Source organism: Notothenia rossii, assembly GCF_949606895.1.
Source record: "Notothenia rossii genome assembly, chromosome: 6".
Classification (NCBI taxonomy): domain Eukaryota; kingdom Metazoa; phylum Chordata; class Actinopteri; order Perciformes; family Nototheniidae; genus Notothenia; species Notothenia rossii.
Window position 1 is genome coordinate 31513105 of NC_136909.1, and position 19212 is coordinate 31532316.

At 39.0% G+C, this 19212-nt stretch overlaps 1 protein-coding gene across 1 annotated transcript in view; it reads left to right on the top strand.

Moving 5' to 3' along the window:
- LOC307045312 (phospholipid-transporting ATPase ID-like) overlaps positions 1 to 17084 on the top strand; it is a 70480-nt gene extending 53396 nt beyond the window's left edge. Inside the window, exons 13-28 of the mRNA XM_079690884.1 lie at positions 414 to 622; positions 1271 to 1314; positions 1599 to 1764; positions 1894 to 2082; positions 3819 to 3934; positions 5709 to 5873; positions 5974 to 6085; positions 7041 to 7146; positions 7249 to 7384; positions 8143 to 8326; positions 9135 to 9358; positions 9790 to 9873; positions 11560 to 11805; positions 12336 to 12474; positions 13166 to 13296; positions 14067 to 17084. Coding sequence (XP_079547010.1) covers positions 414 to 622; positions 1271 to 1314; positions 1599 to 1764; positions 1894 to 2082; positions 3819 to 3934; positions 5709 to 5873; positions 5974 to 6085; positions 7041 to 7146; positions 7249 to 7384; positions 8143 to 8326; positions 9135 to 9358; positions 9790 to 9873; positions 11560 to 11805; positions 12336 to 12474; positions 13166 to 13296; positions 14067 to 14396 — 2581 coding nt within the window. The 3' untranslated portion in view covers positions 14397 to 17084. The remainder of the gene's footprint in view (positions 1 to 413; positions 623 to 1270; positions 1315 to 1598; positions 1765 to 1893; positions 2083 to 3818; positions 3935 to 5708; positions 5874 to 5973; positions 6086 to 7040; positions 7147 to 7248; positions 7385 to 8142; positions 8327 to 9134; positions 9359 to 9789; positions 9874 to 11559; positions 11806 to 12335; positions 12475 to 13165; positions 13297 to 14066) is intronic.
- Positions 17085 to 19212: the final 2128 nt, after the last annotated feature.

The window sequence follows — 19212 nt, forward strand, 5'->3', positions numbered from 1 at the left end:
ACGGAAGTGAGATGCGCACGCATTCAGGTAGGCCCGCCCCGGGGCCGGCTACGTCTATAGAAATCTCAGTAGGTGAATGCTTGCATGATAAGGTAGTGCCCATAGAGTCCAGTAGAGGGCTCCGCCTGTGTTAATATAACAAGAGTTACAATATGTAACCCGGCGTTTTGAAAATGTAAGAAGTATAAAATACAGGTATTTGTGTTAAAAATGTAAGAAGTAAAGGTAAAACGTCTTCAGAAAAATGAGTAAAGTACTGATACCAGATATGTACTTAAGTACAGTAACAAAGTATTTGTACTCCACTACTTCCCACCTCTGCTCAAATGACATCAAACATCCAGTGAGAGTAGGGAAAAGTTAGCATAATGTTTAAAGACAACTTCTTCTTCTTCTTCTTTCTACTTCGGCAGTGTGGAGATCATCCGGCTGGGGAACAGCTTCTACATCGACTGGGACAGGAAGATGTACTACTCACGGAGCAACACCCCCGCCGAGGCTCGCACCACCACGCTGAACGAGGAGCTGGGCCAGATCAAGTACGTCTTCAGTGACAAAACAGGGACGCTCACGCAGAATATCATGACCTTCAACAAGTGCTCCATCAACGGCAAATCATACGGTGAGACTCATGACTTCTACCCGTAGTTTTCTATAATCAAGTTTGTTTTTCATTTTGTCAATACATCAGCAGCTCTGGAGACTTTTTCTCCACAACAATGGCAAGAGGCATCTTAGGGTTTCTTACTCAGAAACCCAAAGTTTGTAACCTTTGTTTGTAATTTATGATCAATGTAATATATAATAGCACACATTGATGCCGCACAGCATTTTATAATTGTGATCATTCATATAGGAATACAAAATTATGTCATATATAAAGAACATATCGGCTATTCATTTGAGTACACATTCAATTCCAAGTTGTTTTTAATATTTGTATTAAAAGCATACATACAGCATTGATACAGATTCATGTTGGGTGGATACCATGCTTCATTTTAGATGTCCAACTGCAAAATAAATACAAATAGAAGGAGAGGCAAAACAGAACAGAAAAATCATGACTCAAACTTACAAAATCAAATTAAAATAAATAAGATAATAATTTAAAAAGAATGAATAAAAATACAAAATTAATGATTAACACGGTAGGAAAAAGCAAATAATAGTATAGTTAAATTAATTTAGGATTATAGTTCTTCTATATTCTTCATGCAACTGGTTCATTTATGTTTCTCAACTTAATACTTTTCTTTATCTTTTTCAGGTGATGTGTATGACTACACAGGTCAAAGACTGGAAATAACTGAGGTGAGCTGGATGTTGATAATTAAAATTCAGCAAGTCCTTATACCTAGATTGCAAATTAAGTCATTTGTTTTTTATGTCACATTTTTTTATGCAACTTCCCTGTTCCCCTGTTTATAACAGTGTTGCTTTATCATCTAGGAGTCATTGGATTTAACACTATGGATGCTTAACCACAACACAATAGCTGTTGTCAATAAAATAACTGAAGACAGATTGATATCATAATGAGGATAAGGCTTGATTTTACCACATCAATTATATAAATGAACCTCTCTCTCTCTCAGCATACAGAGAGGGTGGACTTCTCCTTCAACGCGCTGGCGGACCCCCGCTTCAGGTTCCACGACCACTCCCTGGTGGAGGCAGTGAAGCTGGAGAACCCAGAGGTCCACACCTTCTTCAGACTGCTGGCCCTCTGCCACACCGTCATGGCAGAGGAAAAGAAAGAAGGTTAGCACATCCTCTTTCTTTGATAGATAAAACCAAATATCGTAGTGACCACAAATGACCAACTTCATCTAGACCTGAAGGCAAATCATTTTCCCTGACTGACAAATAAAGACATTTCTTCTCCTTCAGGTGAGCTGTCCTATCAGGCGCAGTCTCCAGATGAGGGAGCTTTGGTAACCGCCGCCAGAAACTTTGGATTTGTCTTCCGCTCACGCACGCCGGACAGCGTTTCCATCGTGGAAAAGGGACAGCAGCGCAGCTATGAACTCCTGGGCATCCTCGATTTCAACAACGTCCGCAAGAGGATGTCCGTCATAGGTCAGTAATCCTCTAAAAACAGATTGGAAATAATTGAGAGTTAAGGTTCCTAATCAGTACTCCTCTGTTTTTGGTGGCGTTTTTTTTGGCCCACCAACAACCCACCTCAAAATTGTAGCATGTGAGGTAAAAAAGAAATTATAATTATAAAACAACAAATGATAATCATGTAAAATGTAAATGGTCTGCAAAGGCTAAGATCCCAAAGCTCCCCCCAACTTAAATGCCTCCGTTGGACACCTTTGTTTACTTCTGTAACATAGTGACATCACTGTGTAACACGCATACTTCTATTGGCTAGCGCTCCAACACATTGTATGATATAGGCTAAGTGGTTGACCAATCACAACAGAGCCGGCCAGCTAACCAATCAGCAGACAGGGCTCTGGTTTCAGACACAGGGTGAAAAGAGAAGCTGCAGCACAGTCAGTATGAGAAAAATAAAGAGCTTTTTGAACATTAAAGCTTGTAAACAAGTCATAGTAGAGACACAAAATACTAAGCTTTGAAGCTGAAAATCAGCATAATAGAGAACCTAAAGCCCGGAAGTAAACTCTTTCCGGTTCCTTTGACAAAAATGCAATGCAATTTCTTCATAGGATTTTGTAAAATAGCTAGAAATAAGGTCTGTGGTTGACACACATTTAAGAAAAGGATCACGTTTTGTTCAGCCGGATAATATCCACATGTCTATCCTACTTTTATAATTTTCTAATCATAAATCTAGTCGCCAGAGGCAAAATGCTAACGTTATGCTATAAACGAACTAGAGCAGGGTCGCTGCTTCAACGTCACGCCAACTTAAGATCCATATTCAAAAATACAGATTCAAAATTGTACAAGTTGATGCTTTTGTTTTAACAGTTTGCAGGAGGCAGGTACTTGCTTTCAACCAGAACAGGGCAAACAAACTTAGCAGGAGAATTTACGCGTTCGGTGTAATGACGTAAAACGGCCTGGACAACTTCTGTAGTCCTATTCAGTCACATGTTAACAACCATCGTTTTTCAGACACGTAAACTCTTCAAAAATCACCAGTGGGTTCACTGCTGATGTATTTAATGTTGTAGAACAAAACGTGATCTGTCTCTTAAAATTTGTGTCAAACACAGACCTTATTTGGAGCTATTTTTCTAAATCCTATGGAGAAATTGCATTGCTTTTTGTCGAAGGAACCGGACGTGGTAAAAATGCTAACTTACTTCCGGGTTTTAGGACGCGTCACTGCGGTTCTCTATATATGGCGCCTTGAAGTAGATTACGTTTTTTTTTATTCTGGACACTTTGGTGACATATACAAAATTATGCAATGAAAAAAAAACAAGACTAGATATAAAAATTCTGCTTTCTTTTAATAATGTATTTCTTTGCTCTTTTTCCCTTTTCCTTATTCTTTATTTTCTACGTATTGTTTTTTTCTCATTAAGGCTACTCAAAACTGTGTCGATACATAACAGATCGGGACTGTATTTTCGTATCATCATTTATTTCAATCATGAAAAAATAACTATTATTAAGGTGTGTGTGTGTGTGTGTGTGTGTGTGTGTGTGTGTGTGTGTGTGTGTGTGTGTGTGTGTGTGTGTGTGTGTGTGTGTGTGTGTGTGTGTGTGTGTGTGTGTGTGTGTGTGTGTGTGTGTGTGTGTGTGTGTGTGTGTGTGTGTGTGTGTGTGTGTGTGTGTGTGTGTGTGTGTGTGTGTGTGTGTGTGTGTGTGTGTGTGTGTGTGTGTGTGTGTAGTTCGGAGTCCAGAGGGGAAGCTCTCTCTCTACTGTAAAGGCGCAGACACGATCATCTACGAGAGGCTGCATCGGTCCTGCAACAAGCTGATGGACGTCACTACAGAGCAGCTTAATGTCAGTAACATCTCACTGTGTGTGTGTACATGTTTGTCAAAAAAAATGACATTTTCATTTTGAAAGGCAAGTTTATTTAAATACGACGTTTAAGGCATTTAAAGTGCTTTACAAAAAGGAAAGACATTAAGAGCATTAAGAAATAGTGCAACGGAGACACATTTTAAAATGGCCTTTAAAAAAACTGTCATTGAAAAGCAAAGAGAATAAAATAAACATAAAACAAACTATATATATAATAACACAGGTTCAAAATACATGAATACAAGTTACAGTGCAGTGTGAGATATGAAAAGTTCAATTCAAAGCAGCGGCAAAAAGAACGAAAGTGAATTCTCACTCCATCCTTTGCCGGATGTCTGTCCCTGCATGGCTGTGTGTTAGTCAAGTGTGTTTGTGTGTGTTTACAAAGTTCATCCTAATGAGCATGTGATCCATCAAACTGCGTACATGCAGTTACATCAAGTCCACAGAGAGGACATTTCAAAACCTTTCAAAAAGCTTGGGAATGGGGGCACAGACATCAAACATAAAGTGTTTACATGACATATTATCAACACATCCAGAATTAAGAGAGTTCATGTATTATACAGAAACATTTCAAGCTCACACCACCCTAACCCAAACATCCCATAAACTAATCTCCCTAACTGCCTAATGGTCTAAAACATCTATTTAATCAGTCTAAACATCGGTTGAAATAAAAAAAGATCAGAGCTATTTTTTAAGGTCCAAATAAGAGTTAAAAGGTTTTGAGCCCAGGTTTAAAAAATTGGACCTCAGTGATTTGGAGGAGTAGCCCTTCTGCTGGGTTATGGCTAGAAAGGATCCGTCTAGTGTAAATATGACGTCACGTTCTCGTTGTAACTCTCGTTGTAATCGGAGCGGCTCGGAAACACATCTACAGCAGTAACATGATGCAACATACACATTAATGCAGCAGCAATATTAATAGAGAAACATCAGACTTAATAGTAAAACACTGCAAGGGAACATTTTATTGAGCCAGGAGCTATCTTGGGACTTTTACTGCGACAACGTTGACTTGCCTGTGAATAAAAAATAAACCATAGTGTTGGTGATCTACAGTGTTGTCATTCTTCTTTGAACACCAGCAAGATCGCTAACACCCTATCTCAACAATCACACTCCCTGTCATTGACATAATTAATAGATAGTTTAGCTTCTCTCCATCATTTGCTGTGGCCAACTGGTGTTAAAAAGGCTGCCTGCTAAACGTAAACATTCAGCCAACGTGACATTCAGCCAAACTCTCGCGAGAGTTTTACACAAGACGGATCCTTTCTAGCCATGGCCCTTCTGCTGGGGTCTTTTTTCAGTTTCTATTCATTTCCTTATACCTTCCTTTAATTCATTTTTTCAGATCAAAAACGGATTATCTCCAAAATGTTTTTCTCTCCTCTTGGAGTTTATTGTCTGGGTCAGAAAATACACACAGCTGGGTGTATTCTGTTCCTATCTCTCAATACTGTGTGTGTGTGTGTGTGTGTGTGTGTGTGTGTGTGTGTGTGTGTGTGTGTGTGTGTGTGTGTGTGTGTGTGTGTGTGTGTGTGTGTGTGTGTGTGTGTGTGTGTGTGTGTGTGTGTGTGTGTGTGTGTGTGTGTGTGTGTGTGTGTGTGTGTGTGTGTGTGTGTGTGTGTGTGTGTGTGTGTGTGTGTGTGTGTGTGTGTGTGGTTCCAGGATCTGTGTGGTGAATTTATGAGTGTGTACTTGCATATGTAATCCATTCAAGTATGTACATGCCGTTCTACAGGAGTTTGCAGGGGAGGGTCTGCGGACTCTGGTGCTGGCCTACAAGGATCTGGATGAGGGGTATTTTAATGAGTGGAAACAGCGCCACCATGAGGCCAGCACCATGCTGGACGACCGGGAGAGCAAATTAGACGAGCTGTACGAGGAGATAGAGAAGGACCTGCTGGTAGGAAATATGACTCTCTTTTCACTAAGGTTCCTAATGTAAATACTGGATTTTGTGTTTGTATTGCATGTTGATTGTGCACCTGAATGTGTGTGTGCAGCTGCTTGGAGCGTCAGCCATCGAGGACAAGTTGCAAGACGGAGTCCCTCAGACCATCGAGCAGCTGTCCAAAGCAGACATCAAAATCTGGGTTTTGACTGGTGACAAGCAAGGTGCATAACTTCACATATAAAGAGAGAATTGTATTTACTATATATCGTATAACTGTTTTGGTTTGCAAGGCCGTTCAACCTTTTTCTACTTTTAATTTATTGAATTGGTTTGTCCCTATGTGTACTTAAAATATAAACTCACTTCTTTACAGGCAGTACAAGTTTTAAAAAAGGTATGATATTCCTTCAATCTGAGGGCATGTCCTTACATGTATAACAGAACGATTAAAATAAAACAATATTAAGAAGAAAAAAATGAAATATTTATATACACTTATTTTATGTATGTATATTTATGCATAGATACATACAAACATACATACATACAGACAGTACAAACATACATACATACATACATACATACATACATACATACTGTACATATACATAGACACATTTAGTCCCAAATAAATCATGATTATACTAATGTATTACAACTACAATAGTTCTGCTTATAGCTCATAATTATACAACAAAGTCAGTTGTGCCAAAACATTATTATCCAGCCACTTTATTTGGAGGTAAAGCACTAAGAAATGTTTTTTAAAATGTAGAGAAACACAATGTACACAAATATGCTTATCCAGTAAGCCAATCGTTAATCTTGGAAGAATTTTTACACCAAACATTGTGTGTAGAATTTCCCTTTTTTCTCTTTTGTGGCAAAAGTTTAGTTGTCTGTCTGCTCATATTTCTACCCGCATTCGACCAAATAGATCAACCTTTGTATTTCGCTTTTTTTGAGTAACACAAATAATCCAGATACTCTAAGCGATATCCTAATTTTGCAATGTGCATCATAAAATATCCTATCTCCTATCAAGAATTTCCGATGCTGGCCTGAAAATCATGCTGAACCAGAGTCTTTAACACTGATATGACTATTTTTATTGTGTTTTTGTTCTGCTCTTCATATGTGTCTAAACATTTTATTTACTAATAATTGATGTTCCAGAAACGGCGGAAAACATTGGGTACTCGTGCAACTTACTGCGGGAGGAGATGAACGACGTCTTCATCATATCAGCCAATTCTCCCGAGGACGTCAGACAGGAACTGAGGTCAGAGGAAGTGTAAAGAAACAGTTTGAGTTCACACTGAACTGAAGAAACTGATCTGATTATGAAGCGCTGCCGTGCATCCAACCATTTGTATTTTTTCAGGGATGCACGAACCTCCATGAAACCAGGAGAGGATTCAGTGTTTTTCCCGGAAGGCACTCTGGGTAAAGGTGTGAAAGTGATGGCAGACGAGGCGGTGAATGGAGAGTACGGCTTGGTCATCAACGGACACAGCCTGGTACGCTATGAGAAGTTTCCCAATTACAATCTGTGACTTGGTATACTCGTACCTAAACTGGGAGAAAGTGATATTTGTATATTGCAGCAAAACCTCACAAATACATTCCATGATATGGAACATTGCTTTCATTTGTGTGAAATATAATTAACCAGACCTATTTACTAAAGACTTGACCCCCTCATAAAAACTCAGAACCACCTTCACTGTTTGTACTTTGGACTTGCACCATTATGTTCATACTTGGACTTGCACTTTAAAATTGAGATGTATATATATTTAACATAACCATAATTATACATTTCTCTATTTATGTAAACACCTTTAGTATTAATTTATACTGACTTTTATTGTGTATTATTATCCTTGTGTAAACAAGGATACAATTATGCTCTCATTTATGCTGGGATCAATAACGTTTTATTTTATTGAATCTTAATAAATGAATTTAGTTACAGTCGAGCGTAATACCATTTTTAATGAACTTCTTAATTCAAAATGTGTGAGAAAATGAATTAGAAACGTAACATACAACACCCAAGTAAGACTTCAGCAGTGCCTCTTTTTAATTTTTTCTGCAAAAAATATCTGATCTTTGCTTAATCTGACCACATCGGTCCAAGCCCATACCTGGTTTTTACTACCGCCTAATGGTATTTTAGCTACATCCAGTCTCTGACACTGTACAGGTTATATTTTCAGCTGTTGTATAATTCCGTTTCTCATCCCTTCCCTATTTCCCCCCCACGTTCCCTCAGGCGTACGCCCTGGAGCGCAGCATGGAGCTGGAGTTCCTGAGGACAGCGTGCATGTGTAAGGCTGTGATCTGCTGCAGGGTCACTCCTCTGCAGAAGGCTCAGGTGGTGGAGCTGGTGAAGAAGTACAAGGGGGCGGTGACCCTGGCCATAGGAGACGGAGCCAACGACGTCAGCATGATCAAAGGTACCAGAGCAGCTTTATGTGTAGAAGTTAAAGATAACATCATCACATAACATGTCAATTAGCTCTTGACTTACTTGCATAAAGTTCAATATCATAGACATGTCGATGGGGGCATTTTGGGTATGTTGCCCAAGGACACTGACATGTTGACTGTAGTAGCTGGGAATCGAATCACTAACACTCTGATTTGTAGACACCAAACCCCCCCCCCCCCCCCCCCCCCCCATTCAGCCACCCATGTGTTTCATCCCACAAGAGAAAACTGTCCTGGAGAATTAGGGCATGAAGGAGTACTTATAACAACCTAAATACACAAACACTCAGTCAATTGTTTTGAAGTTATTTAGCAAGTATTTGAACGTTTGATGAAAAATGTTTCAGCAAAATTAGCAATCGTTTGCTTTCCAGTTTCTTATAAGTGAGAATGTTCTGCTTTCATTTGTTAAACTATCGATATAACAGAACAAGCAGTCTTTAGACATTACCCGACAGTCTGTGAAATTACTTATCAATTATCAATGTCTGCTGCAAACATGTTCCGATGTTCGATGTTCGATGTTCGATGTTCGATATTCCGATGATCTGATGAGTATTTTCGGCTTGTTTTGGTGCATCTCTGCCCCCTAGTGGCCACAAATTGAGTTATGCAGCTTTAAGTTGCAACATTTGATGTGTTATTGCAGGAAACAAGAACAAAGTGACAGATTTGTTCTTCACTAATAGCAAGTATAAGCATATTTTTATCCAAGCTGTTTTTGGATTCAGAGTGATTCAAACACCTCTTTTCTTCCTCTCTTTGTCCACACAGCGGCTCATATAGGCGTGGGCATCTCAGGCCAGGAGGGCATGCAGGCGGTCCTCTCCAGCGACTACTCCTTCGCCCAGTTCCGCTTCCTGCAGCGCCTCCTGCTGGTGCACGGCCGCTGGTCCTACCTGCGCATGTGCAAGTTCCTGCGCTACTTCTTCTACAAGAACTTCACCTTCACCTTCGTCCACTTCTGGTTTGCCTTCTTCTGCGGCTTCTCTGCGCAGGTGAGAGTCCACTACGATAATTCACTGTATACTTTTAATGGTTTAATGGTCTCTAAATATCTCAAATATATTTAGCAAAAAGTATTCCATGGTGTTTTTTTAATCGAATAAAGGAAAACAAAACGTTTTTTTTGCTGCAGCTTAAGTTGAATTTACCAAGATCCTTTATTTTGGTTGATATGATTCTCTCCCATAAATCCCTTGGATTTGTATCAGATGGCCTTCTGGAGGGGCTTGAATCTTGACCTTGCTGCATCTGTATTATTAATATAATATATAATGTAAATATATCAGCCACTAAAGAAGTACATATTTTTCAGATCCTTAACTCCTTATATTTTTTTTTTGTTGCACTGCTACTTCTTCTTTACAAAATAAACATCTTTAGCTCTTCTTTGTTTAAGGATAAGGTTTGCAACTTTGTCTTTCAGACGGTGTACGATGAGTGGTTCATCACACTCTACAATCTGGTGTACACAGCACTACCTGTCTTGGGAATGAGTCTGTTCGATCAGGTAATTTAAATATATTATCATTATGATTATGTATATCAGAGGTGGGGAACCTCCGGCCTCCGGGCCGTATACGGCCCGCCAGACCATTTGGTACGGCCCTCGAGGTAATTTATAAACACACGCAAAAAAGAAAAAAATTCAAGAAATCTAGACCGCAAAATAATTAAACAAGCTTGTTTTTCCTGGCCAAGGTCAGGGTCCTTGAACACAACACGAGCCTAACGTTTCATCACGTGGTATATGTCTCGTCTGACAGGAGTGTAGTTCTAACGGAGAGCACCAGAACGCGGCTCCGGGCCGGGACTTCACAAATTGCAATACCCATAAGGAGCCGTACACATGCCGCAGTTTTTGCGTGGCTGTGTCTTTAGTTGAAAGCCCAGTGGCGATCTGTTCATCTGTCATACTGATCATACAGTCAATAACGTTGTTGTTATTAGCATCTGGTTAGCTAGCTATGCTAACGAATATAAGAAGCTCTTTCTCCAACCAGTGAGGTAAAGGCACATCTTTATATGATCATTATAGTTATAGAAAAATAAGAGAATAAAGTAAACAGGTATACAATACTAATATGACAGTAAAAAAAAGTTGTTATTAATAAACAAGAATACAGTTTAAAAGGGAAGTGATTTGTAAAATATCCATAAAGAAAAAAATCTGCTTACAGTTCTGTTTCATATGGGTGTTGAGAGATGTATCCATAGATCTCTTCATGTTGCTCTCAAAGTGCACCAGATTAATGCTTTTAACTTCAACATTTAAAAAAAATCTTCCTGGTGGTGCATGCCCCCAAACCCCCCTAGATGAGGTTAGATCCGCCCCCCCCCCCCACTTAAATCATGTCCACATGGATATGAAACTAAATACATTTGCACACATCTTGTGTCCATATCTTTCTGTTTTGGTGGTCATGCCACGGTGCATGAATGCGCGGGTCATGGTCAAATATCTGGATTAAGAGGTTGCTTTTTCTTTGCACAGCATGAAAGAAACGCGAAATGAATGGGCTGTGATTTGAGTTTTTTAAGCAGACGTTGAGTTCAATAATTTGTACGGCCCTCGAAGGATTTTGTAAAAATTGAAATGGCCCTTGAGAGGAAAAAGGTTCCCCACCCCTGATGTATATGAATTACATGTATGAGTATTTATGTATGTTGTTTATTTATTTATTGTGTTATTACTATTATTATTTATTTATCATTAGTACTAATACTTTACTTATTTATTTATTTTTCATTCACGTATTAAAACAAATCCTGCTATTGGAAAAAGGCATACACTAAGCCTAAGTTATGTTTAATTGTTTTGTTGTTATTAAACTGCTTGTAAATCAATCAATCAATCTAAGATAATAATACTTACAAATACTTTCAATACACACAGGTTCATAAAGTGTGTATGTAGTACCTGAATCTATCGCCCTGGAAAAAACATTGTAACATCTCAAGCTCTACATGCATGGGAGCCATTCCATTCCAGTCTTTGTTGAATACCAACACAGATAAATTATGTCAGTAGTTTATAGAATAAAATAAAAAATATGTTAATAGTACTCAAACACATATCTATAAATAGTAAAACCAGATAAACTGATAATTTTACAGTGGTCTCTTAATTTTTTTCTAAAGCTGTTTATCATAAAAAAAACAGCTGACTTCTTCTCTCTCCCCCCCTGCTGGTCAGGATGTGAACGATGTGTGGAGTTTCCAGCAACCTCAGCTCTACGTGCCCGGTCAGCTCAACCTGTACTTCAGCAAGAAGGCCTTCTTCAAGTGTGCCCTCCACAGCTGCTACAGCTCCATGGTGCTCTTCTTCATCCCCTATGCCGCCATGCACGACACGGTGAGGGGGGACGGGAAGGACGTCGCCGACTACCAGTCCTTCGCCCTGCTCACACAGACATGTCTGCTGTTTGCCGTCACCATCCAGGTGAGAAGAAGCTTTACTCTTATGGATAGTCTTTTGCAGTAATCAGGCTTATAATTAAAGGTCACCTGTTATGCAAAATCCCCTTTTCCATGTCTTTTTTACATAAACATGTGTCCCCTCTGCGTTAAGAGATTCTGAAAGTTTCAGGAAAAAAGACCCCCTCTCTTTTTGTCCTGATCCATTTATATAAAAACCTGTCTGAAAATGAGCTGATCAGATTTTGGCCACTTTATGATTTTTTGGCATGTGTAACCATTAGCCAATCACCAACCAAGGTAACACCTGCCACCGTATCACCTGAATCTCCTCCTAGAGCAAAAGAGTAAAAGACACAGAATCAGCACTTTTGAAACAGGGCTGAAACAGAGGGGATTATGGGATGCTACAATGATCTGTTCGGTATTTGGAGCCAAACACTTCAGAGACATGTTTTGTATATCTGAGACCTGTAATGTATTGATGAAAAACATTATAATAGGGGACCTTTAAACAAATGACTCATATGTTGTGTTTTCTCTCCGTGTTCATAGTTGGGTTTGGAGATGTCTTACTGGACGGCGGTGAACACTTTCTTCGTGTTGGGCAGTCTGGTCATGTACTTTGCTGTCACGTTCACCATGTACAGTAACGGCATGTTCCTCATGTCTCCGTCAGCCTTCCCTTTTATCGGTGAGTGGACAATTCATTAACTTACAAGATAATTGAATTTAAAGAAAGTCTTATGTACGTTTCCAACATTCGTCTTGGTTAGCGAGTAATGCTTTGCTTGTATTTTATAAGCCTCTGACAGAGAAAAGTTGCCAGTATCATTCAAATGAGTTTGATTATACTTGCAAACACAGTGTCAGAATAGTGTTTGGTTTGTTTGCACATTCAAAATGTTGTGTTACAACAAAACCAACTACCAAAACTGGCTCTGATTACTGATGTGTGATTATCCAAAATAAAGTTAATTTTTTTAAATAATCAAATTCTCAGCACCCTTGTGTCAAAAAGGTCACCAAGGTCAGTTTTTCCTTTTTTTGAGCAAAACATTACTTGCATCGTTGTCATATGTTTAAAAAGTATCCTTTCAATCTTGACACGAAATTTGGCAGTTAACATTTCAAACAATTTCCAACCCGAGTGATGTTTGTTTGTGGAAGTTGCTCTTCAACAATAGAACATGATATTATATCTCAGGAATTAAATGTTTTATTGTTAATCTTGTCTGTTGAACCGTTAAAATTTGTATTTTTTCCCTCGTTTAATGTTACTTCTATCCAGAAAGTAAAGGTTATAAGTGCATTTTTTTTTTAAACTGACATTTGGAAAACATAGAAACATTTACAAATCTTATTATGTGCGTTTGTTTATCCAGGAACAGCCCGTAACTCTTTGAACCAGCCCAACATTTGGCTGACGATCCTCCTCACCTCCATCCTGTGTGTCCTTCCTGTGGTCACATACCGCTTCCTGTTTATTCAGCTCTGCCCCACCATCAACGACAAGGTACACATGAAGCTACACTTAACCCTCCAGGCATGCTAAGAGTTAAATTCTGCAAGTTTTTTTTTTAATATAAATTGATTTTAGGTTACCTTCCTTTAATAATTTTGAAGAAATCCTCTGGAGGTTTGCTGGAGGCCATCATCATCACACACACACACACACACACACACACACACACACACACACACACACACACACACACACACACACACACACACACACACACACACACACACACACACACACACACACACACACACACACACACACAGAGAGAGAGAATGAAAAAGTAGCAAGAACTTTTATAGAAACGATCTTAAAAACGATTTTAAAATTACAAAGCTAGTAAATCATGACAAAATACTTGAAAAATAAAATATGTGCAGCAATCAAAATTAAAATTGGGAGCTGTGCAGATTTAAAAAGAAATTGCCTTGAACATAAATGTGCAAAGTATACAGAATGATGTGCAGGGTTCATAGTATTTAAGTTAACAAGATGTGTTGCAATCATAATTATTTAGCCAACAGCTGTAAGATGAGGGATATTTCTCAAACATAACAAACTTATTTAGCTCTGCTTCTCATCAAAACCAGTATGTAAAATGTTCTAACTGCTATAAAAATATCTAGCGCAACATAGTGATTATAGCCACATCAAACATCTTGGTCCTTGAAGACTCATCATTTCCCCAAATGAATCTCGAAATAAGTAAGCACATGTTTTGGATAAGTGAGCCAGCCTTTTAACAATCTGCCCCAAACTCTCAGATGATGTTTAAGGTGAGACAGGCCAAAGCCTCACCCGCCCCCCCGCCTCGGCGCACCCGAATCCGGCGCACCAGCTCCCGCCGCTCAGGCTACGCCTTCTCCCACGCGCAGGGCTATGGGGACCTGGTGACCTCGGGGCGCTTCTTGCGGCGCCCCGCTTTGTCCCGATCCTCAGGTTTGACCAACGCAGGCCGCACCACCACAGGCTTCAGTCCCATGGGCCGATCGGCGGGATACAGCCCGACGGGAAGGCCGCAGAACGCCAAGGTCTCGGATGTGGAAGTTACGTCGCTGCAGATGTACAGAACTATCACTGACCCTTCCCTCTGACAGAGAGAGGGTTCACTTTAAGATCTGGGAGGAGGTATGATGTCACTTGGACAGCAGCTGGTGTTTTAAAAGCTTCCATTTGTTCAATGAAGAACTTGCTTGGGCTTTCCGGAAAAAGTCATATTATCTGCACGGTCGACCAAAGTAAGGTTTTGAAATGACCGTGCATTTTATTTTGTAACACTTTTATCAAAGGGAACTACAGCAAAGTGTGCCGATGGATCCCTTTCTTTAGATCATGAGTGTTCATGTTCAACATGCCTCATGCATAGCCATCACATGAGAGGACAATGGAAACAGCTACAGGGTGATTCACTCACAGATAGGAACAACCACAGAAACCAGGGGAAACTTTTTGGCTTCAAGAAAAGGACAAAGTGTCATCATGTTTACAGATTTCCCGGATTTCCTATACCTCTGGAGTCTAGATGCACAGCAGGGCTTTGTGCAGAGGAAACAACCAGCAAAGCCATTTTTGTATACAATTATTTTTTATTTTTGGTGTCTTTTTTAAAGCATTTGATTGTTTTCTCTTTAAAGATTTTTGCACTTTGGCAGTGGGAGATAACTGAATGTTTGAACGATCATGAATGTTTCGTAGACAAAGTTCATATTCTCAGTGACGGCAAAAGTTAAGAAAATCTGCTGGTTTATAATTGTTTACTTCAATCAACCTTCTCTGTCTGCATTTAAGAGGTTTATCGTTCTGTACACAAAGTTATATTGATGATATTTCAATCGATACCTCAAGGTTTTCCAGTAGTTCAGCATCTTCGGTGCAGTCTTGGCATTCTGCATTCAGAGCCAAACGCATGTGTTAAAGGGCCAGTGTGTCATATTTATTAGGATCTTTTAGCAGAAATAAATATGTATAATATTAATTTCATTAATGTAAATCCTCTTTGGACAATTGGTTGTGTGTATTTGATCTTAGGATAAGCACACCTACATTCAGTTGGTTGCAATGCTTGATACTGCTAAATCCTACAAACTGCAGGTCCCTTTAAAAGTGACGTATAAGCCATTTTGATTTGACATTCCATTAAAAAGCTGTTTATGAGATACTCCATCATATCATAATAAGTCATTATTTTACTAGCGAACTAGCTTGCTGCAGTATATGTGGCAATCAACTTGGTAGTAAGCAGTATTTCTAATTACTTTCCTCGATCTTTTTCTCTTCAGCTTAATGAAAATATAATTCCTGTATATTGCAATGCAGAAACAGCGCTGACAAGAATATTTGATGGAAGATGATGAGGTTTTATGCAACCCAGTCAAGAACTAGTAATGTTTTTATGTGAAGCAAACATATTGTATACAGTCTGGTAGCTTGTCCCCTCTGTGGGATCAATCTTCAAGCAATTATTTTAGTGTTTGAAGGTTTCCAAACTGATTTTTTTTGTGTAATTGTACACATAATATCTGACCATATCTTTATTTTTCCATGGATATGCAATTACTGTTTTTAATCGCTCATCATCTTTTCAACTACAGTTACATTTAAACCATTAGACTGGCCCTATTATCCCTTTCCTGTAGTCTGTTATATGTGTTTGTGTGCATGTAAATGGTCTGCAAAGGCTAAAATTCCAAAGTTACCTCCAGAGGGAGTTTCTCTCCAACACTCCCCCCCTGCCTGAACACCTCCATTGGACTCTTTTGTTGACTTCTGTAACATAGTGACGTCACTATGTAACACTTATATTGGTAAGCGCTCCAACACATTGTACGGGATAGGCTAAGGGTGGGACATCTCTAAGCTAAGTTGAGCAATCACAACAGAGCCGGCCAGCTAACCAATCAGAGCAGACTGGGCTCTGGTTTCAGACAGATGGTGAAAAGAGGTGCTGCAGCACAGGCAGTATGAGAAAAATAAAGAGCCTTTTGAGCATTAAAGTATGTAGACATGTCACAGTAGAAGAACAAAATACAATTATGAACCTGACATTGAGAATAATAGGGCCCCCTTAAGAAGGATAGTGGATGCCTTAACGTCATAAACGGTAGTGTGTGTATCTGTAACCACATGCGATTCAATCAGTCAAATTAAATATCAGCACACTTAAAGTTAAACCAAAGAATATGATTTATTAAGGCTTTGTGTGTTGTAGTCTAGTTTAAAGAGTCTGATGCTGGAGGTCAGTGTGGTGAAGCTGATTTGCACCACTGACAACTCAGTTTTTATTACTGCAAAGTGTTCATCATGCAAATATGCTGAAGCTGCAGAATAAAACATTCAATCCATGTTTGTAAGCGGTTTCCTGCAATTGTATCTTTGTCAAAATGTTTATTATTTTTTAAATCAAGCTAATTGTGTTGTTTGTTTATCGATGTTGAATGTTTTCAGTGACGAAAGGTATGGTAGAGAATCCAGTTTGTGTTTAAAGTGGAAATAATAGCTTAAGAAATGATGGTGACAGCTTTATATCTTGCCCAAATTGCAGGTCTGCTAATGTCTTTTTACAATGTTTCTGTGGTACTTTCCAAAATAAATTGTAGCCGTAATAAAAAACGTAAGATATGCATCAGTATATTACTATCAGATATATTTAGCCCTGAAGACTGAAGCTGTAACATGATTTTTTACAATTATTCACCAAACATGAAAATATCCTTTAGCTCTGCTTTTCCTCATAATCATTTTGTAAAATGTTTTTACTGTAATAAAAAGATCTAAAAGATCAAGATGTTTTGTATGTGCTCTCAAACCTTTTTTCCTTTAAGAAAAATATGTGTAATTTACATTTCTTTTTTGAGACATTAAGCGCTTTTGTCTTAAATGCAGTGCATTTTTCTAGAAACTTAGAGGTAGATATTTATTTTTGTATACAACTTAAATAATGGTTTATGGCCAATTCAGGTTTTTCACAGCTTTCCACTGATACTTTGGGCAACTGGGTCTGGAAGGGCGGTTCAATAATTCATCCATGAATCCAAGCATAAGTTCATCTCCAGCATAAGTCCAATAGAATTTCGAGTGAACTTTAAAGTACTGGTTGACCGGCAAATGTGCATACAACATATTTATTTTAAATTATAAGAGACTGCCCAGAGCCCAATCTTTTTATAATCCATCCACATGTTCAGAAACAGCAACCAAAATGAAAAGAGAAGGTAGAGGTATTACTCATAGTTATTAGAGAAATGAATGTCAGTAAAATTAAAGAACATTTGAAATGAAAGTAAACATAAAATATAATTGAGTTTTTATCAAATTCTTTGTCTAATAAAACTATAAAAAGATACTGAGCCATCTGACTGCTGTCAGATGGCTGTCACCAGCAGATGGTGTAATAACCCTTGAAACCACATCAGTATAATACCTCAGCCAAAGCCTCCATCATTTTTCCAATTACTATTGTGTAACATTGAATGAGTATTGTCTTGCTGGAAAACAACAACTGTGGAGCTTCATTAAAGAAAGAAAAAACAACACTTTACTCTTATATTGAGGGACAAAGGCAGTAATATATGCAGTATGTAATATATAACACTCAACTGTTGTCTTGCTGGTGGTCTGGTGAAGAGTATTTGTTACACCCCACACTTAAAATGGCCCTATGGGGCTAACAAAATTCCACCACTGACCCAAATACAACATTATTTCTATTGTTATATACATGTCATTTGTTAGACGCTTTTATCCAAAGCGACTTACACATTCAGTACTGTGGATAATCCCCACAGGAGCAATTTGGGGTGAAGTGTCTTGCCCAGGGACACAACAACATGCTGACTGCAGTGGGACTCGAACTTGATTCGAAGTCCAGCACACTATCCACTGAGCCACAGCCTCCCTAACACAAATAATCAAATCCATAGAATGTATTATAATCAAACATAGTGTACAAATATCCAGCCTGGACAGAGGCAGATTCACAGCCCTCCCCCCTGCCAGGGCCTCTCTTCTGCTGCTGAACTGGAGCTTTTAACCTCTTCCTTCTCCAGGTGCACCTCATCTGAACTATGCTGCAGCAGCGCAGCACACCTGACGAACTACAGAGAAAAAGGAAAACATACAGCCGTAATACCCCCACTCTTAAAACAATGAATAAATAGAAAACCAACATCTTACTATTCTATTCGTTAACATGTATGTATAATTTCACTGACTGTTTAAGGCTGTATACGGCAGCCAAACACACATAAGCACACTAGGCGTAATATATCAATATGAAAACAAATGTGCATTAGATCAGACAACTATTTAGGACTACTGACAAAAAGTGTCAACCTGGGTCAAATGTGGAACAACAAGATTTACTAACGAACTAATGAAACAAAATGACTACCACCATGAGGTAACAAACAACAAACTACAAAGCCAACCAAGTTACTGCGTTTACCGACACAAACCGTAACACACATGTCCAACACAGTGTGGAGTGCAACAGCCACAAACCAAAATGATCACCACAAGTAGACCAAGTACAAAGTTGCTGCCATTCACTAATAGCAACACACTATAATCCAACAAAAGTGAACTGCCACTACCACAACACAAAAATGGTCACCATGTGATCTTCCAACCACACACACAAGTTACTGATGGATGCAGGAAACCAGCAACACAAGCTCACTTGACGAACCAGGCATGAGCAACTACTAATTTGCTACAATTAAATACATGGCAGCCACAACACCCATGTGACCACCAAAAAGTGGACTGCAACAACCACAACACGCAAGTTGCTGTTTAAAAACTGTGAATACAAGCACTAGTGAGGCACCCCAACCCTGAGCTGCTGGTTGAGATGACTAACTTAACCTAGCCTTCAGTGGCTTGCCGAGCTCGAGGTGACTTTAATGCTGA